Raw genomic sequence first — 3,674 nt, forward strand, 5'->3', positions numbered from 1 at the left:
GGAGGTTGCGGTGAGCCGAGATCGCGCCATTGCACTCCAGCCTGGGTAACAAGAGTGAAACTCCGTCTCAAAAAAAACAAAAAAAAAAGAAAATGGGTTGGGTTCTGACTTAGCTCTGGATTGTTGAGAACTGGAGCATTTATTCAGAGAGACTGAGTATCCAAGAGGGACCGTTCGGACCAGTCCTGAGAGAAGCAGAACTCTGAATATGCTGATTATCTACATCAAAGGCTCCAAACCGGAAAAGACAATTATTAACTGGAAAGCACTACAGGACATTTGGCTTCTTTACCGTCTTTCCCGGGGGGACAGTGAGCTCCACAAGGGCGGGGCTCAATAAACATTTACGAGTGAACTTAAAGATGGGCACACCGCTGGGACTAAGGGTGCGGGGCCCCTCGCCAAGGCCTGTCATCGCACCGGCGACTCGCCACGCTTCCCGAAGCCGAACAGTGCGCAGGGCCCACAGGGAGCCCCGGCCTAAGGTCGGACGCCGACCTCAGCTGAGGCTGAGGTTCACGACACACCCATTTCTCCCTTCCCTCCCCCAGGGCCGGCTCCGGCACCCGCTCCAGCCTCGCGCGCCAGTCCCTGTTGGCCCCGGCCTGCACCTTCATCCCCAGGACGTCCCGGTAGAAACGCGCCGTCTGGAAGCGATTTCCCACTTTGAAAACGAAATGCAGAGCTCTGCGAGTAGCCATGACCCCGGCCGCGCGCAATGGTCACCCGCACGGCAGCGCCCCGCCCACAGGGGCGCGCTGGACCGTGACGTCACTGGTCGCCGACGGCGCGCTTTCGTGACGCAGCCCAGGTCTCGGGGAAGATGGCCGCGCTGGGGAAACCCGCGCGGTTTGCATTGCTACCGTTGCTGCAGGTGGTCCAGGCTTGGGACCTTGGCGCGAGGCGCTGGGTCCGAGCGCTGCGGCGGAGCCCAGTGAAAGTGGCGTTTCCTTCCGGAGAGGTGGTGGAACGGAAGCGCGCTCCTGGGAAGCAGCCGCGCAAGGCAGCATCCGAAGCCAGTGCCCACAAGCCACAAGAGAAACAGCCGCTTGAGGTGTCCCCATCCCACACTCCCAGCACCTGGGAAGAGTCTGGGCTTCGCTACGATAAGGCTTTTCCCGGGGACAGGAGGCTGAGGTGATGTGTTATTGAGCCCTGTCGAATGTTCTCGTTTCCCTTCCCCTCTTACAGCGGAACCTTAACCTCCGTCTCCCGATGGAGGACTTCTTCCAGTACAGCCCGCTGGATTTTTATTGTGCACAGAGAGCCGAATGAGTGTCTTTGGAATTAGCGTCTGTCTCTCCTTAGCTCTTTGTTGTTGTTTCACCGTGTTGCCCAGGCTGGTCTCGAACTCCTGACCTCAGGTGATTCGCCCGCCTCGGCCTCCCCAAGTGCTGCGATTACAGGCGGGAGCCCTCTCCTTAGCTCTTTCTCTTACAACTAAACTTGTCTCAGTAACAAGGATGTTAATAATTACCTGCCTTTTTATTTCCATTTACAGCAGTGTGATGACAATAGTCAAGTCCAGGCCATTTCGGGAAAAACAAGGGAAGATCCTGCTGGAGGGTCGCAGGCTCATCGCAGACGCTCTCAAGGCTGGAGCTGTGCCAAAGATTTTCTTCTTTAGCCGTGTAGAATACCTAAAGGAGCTGCCAGTCGATAAGCTGAAAGGTGTCAGCCTCATTAAGGTGAAATTTGAAGATATCAAGGATTGGTCTGACCTAGTAACGCCGCAAGGAATAATGGGTCAGTGATTACACAGTGTGTCTTAAGGTGTGGAGACCTAGGATTAATTGCTCATACTTGTGTTAGGACAGCAGATTTCACTGAAACTAAACTTAAAATGTTACAATTAGAGAAATATAATTCTCAAAACTGTGTATCTTAGAGTATTTTCAATGAAAATTGAAATCTGTTTTTCACTATCTTTGCATTGTCGTTCTTTAGTCTCTAGGAAGAACCACTATTCCTCAAACCTTATATTTTTTAGATTACTTCTTCAATTTTTTATGTCAGATTAAAAATTAAGGAAATGTTTACTAAAAGATTTAGCCCTTTGTTTTTGCAAAACCTCTGCCCATGTGGTGGTAACTGTCGGCTCCTTCTAGAAGCAGATCTAAGAAGTGAGGTATAAGCCACAATTTATTGCCCTGTTGAGCCCCATAAACAGAGCCTTGTCTTCTAGTCTGTTTCTTCATTTGGCTAAATCTAACTTAAGGTTTTATTTAACTCTGATGTCAACAAGCAATTACAAAATCTTTTGTCTAAATATGAGTTCTTCATACGTTTTTGACATTGGAGTTTTATTTCAGATGTGAAAACTGAGTATTTGAACTGTTGGGAGAGGAGATTCTGGGCGACCATCTCTTGTCTCTGTAACCCAGTGAGTCACAGGTATCTGTGCCTCTATACGCAGAGCTCTTAGATCCTAGGATGGAGACTTGGATTACTAAAGTACTTAGAGTTACTCATGCTAGGTAACTGTTTTCTCTTTAGCTACAACCCTCTAATCCCACTCCATGCTTCAGTGAAAGTGTCTTCATTTCCACTGTGCTTGTCACTTGGGGCAAGTGTGCTAACAGTGGCCAGCCCATCCTGCAGTTCATCATTATGGACTGCTTTCATCATTTCCTGGCTTTAAAATGTTTATATTATTGAGCTTATCCTTATGTTACTATATTTCAGATTTTTTTTTTCTTAGACGGCCTCTGGCTCTGTCGCCCAGGCTGGAGAGCAGTGGCACAATCTTGGCTCACTGCAACCTCTGACGCCTGGGTTCAAGAAATTCTCCTGCCTCAGCCTCCTGAGTAGCTGGGACTACAGGCACATGCCACCACAACCAGCTAATTTTTGTATTTTTAGTAGAGACGGGGTTTCACCATGTTGGTCAGGCTGGTCTCAAGCTCCTGACCTCATGATCCTCCTGCCTTGGCCTCCCAAAATGCTGAAATTACAGGCATGAGCCACTGCGCCTGGCCTTATATTTTAGATTTGAGGGCAAAGAGGGAGGGAGAAATGGATAGGAACTGGCACCACCTGTCAGGCTTTAGATACTCTCTGGAATCAGTGATGTAAGTAGGGCCTCTGTTTGGTAGGTTCTCATCACGACAGACATCCAAGTAAAGGACTTCTAAGGTCCCCAGCCCTACTGAATGGCTTGTGGCCATCTGTGACTCTGAAGTGGAGGATCTCTTACAGGGCACAGAAGCCTAGTACCCTTCCAGTCTCTTACAGCAGTCAGACGTCTAGTACCCTTCCACTGCCTTCAATGGTAGGTAGGCTTTTTACCTGCATTGTCTTTTAGAAAGAATCCTGAATCTTTCATTGTATCATGTTTCAGTACAAGAACTGTTTCATTCATTTCCTAACTTCAGTCAGTAGCCCGTTTATTGTGGCAATTATATATGACAAAATACTGGTAAGATTTAAAAAAAAAAACCTAAACAGACCCTTGGGAGCATACTACAAAGGGACTGAGTATTTGATAATTATACCAGAAGAGTTTAGGGTAGTGCTTGGCCTATAAAAAATAGTTATCATTATCATCTTTACCAGTAAACATGGTGGTTCAAAAAGAAACTTGTGGATATGTGATACCTCCGTGTGAATAACTTCATCTTTTTTTTTTTTTTTTTTTTTTGGGGCCAATGAAGGGGCTCAAGGACTGAGCCCTG

General features: G+C 48.0%; 2 protein-coding genes across 2 annotated transcripts in view; one reads left to right on the forward strand and one right to left on the reverse strand.

The window, feature by feature from the left end:
- GLOD4 (glyoxalase domain containing 4) overlaps positions 1-898 on the reverse strand; it is a 19,065-nt gene extending 18,167 nt beyond the window's left edge. Inside the window, exon 1 of the mRNA XM_017510600.2 lies at positions 612-898. Within this exon, the coding sequence (XP_017366089.1) occupies positions 612-701 (90 nt within the window). The 5' untranslated portion in view covers positions 702-898. The remainder of the gene's footprint in view (positions 1-611) is intronic.
- Positions 722-3,674, forward strand: part of MRM3 (mitochondrial rRNA methyltransferase 3) — a 9,568-nt gene continuing 6,615 nt past the window's right edge. Inside the window, exons 1-2 of the mRNA XM_017510599.2 lie at positions 722-1,137; positions 1,502-1,746. Of these exons, the coding sequence (XP_017366088.1) occupies positions 824-1,137; positions 1,502-1,746 (559 nt within the window). The 5' untranslated portion in view covers positions 722-823. The remainder of the gene's footprint in view (positions 1,138-1,501; positions 1,747-3,674) is intronic.

The sequence above is a fragment of the Cebus imitator genome, unplaced genomic scaffold, assembly GCF_001604975.1.
Source record: "Cebus imitator isolate Cc_AM_T3 unplaced genomic scaffold, Cebus_imitator-1.0 Scaffold441, whole genome shotgun sequence".
In the NCBI taxonomy this organism is placed as follows: Eukaryota; Metazoa; Chordata; class Mammalia; order Primates; family Cebidae; genus Cebus; species Cebus imitator.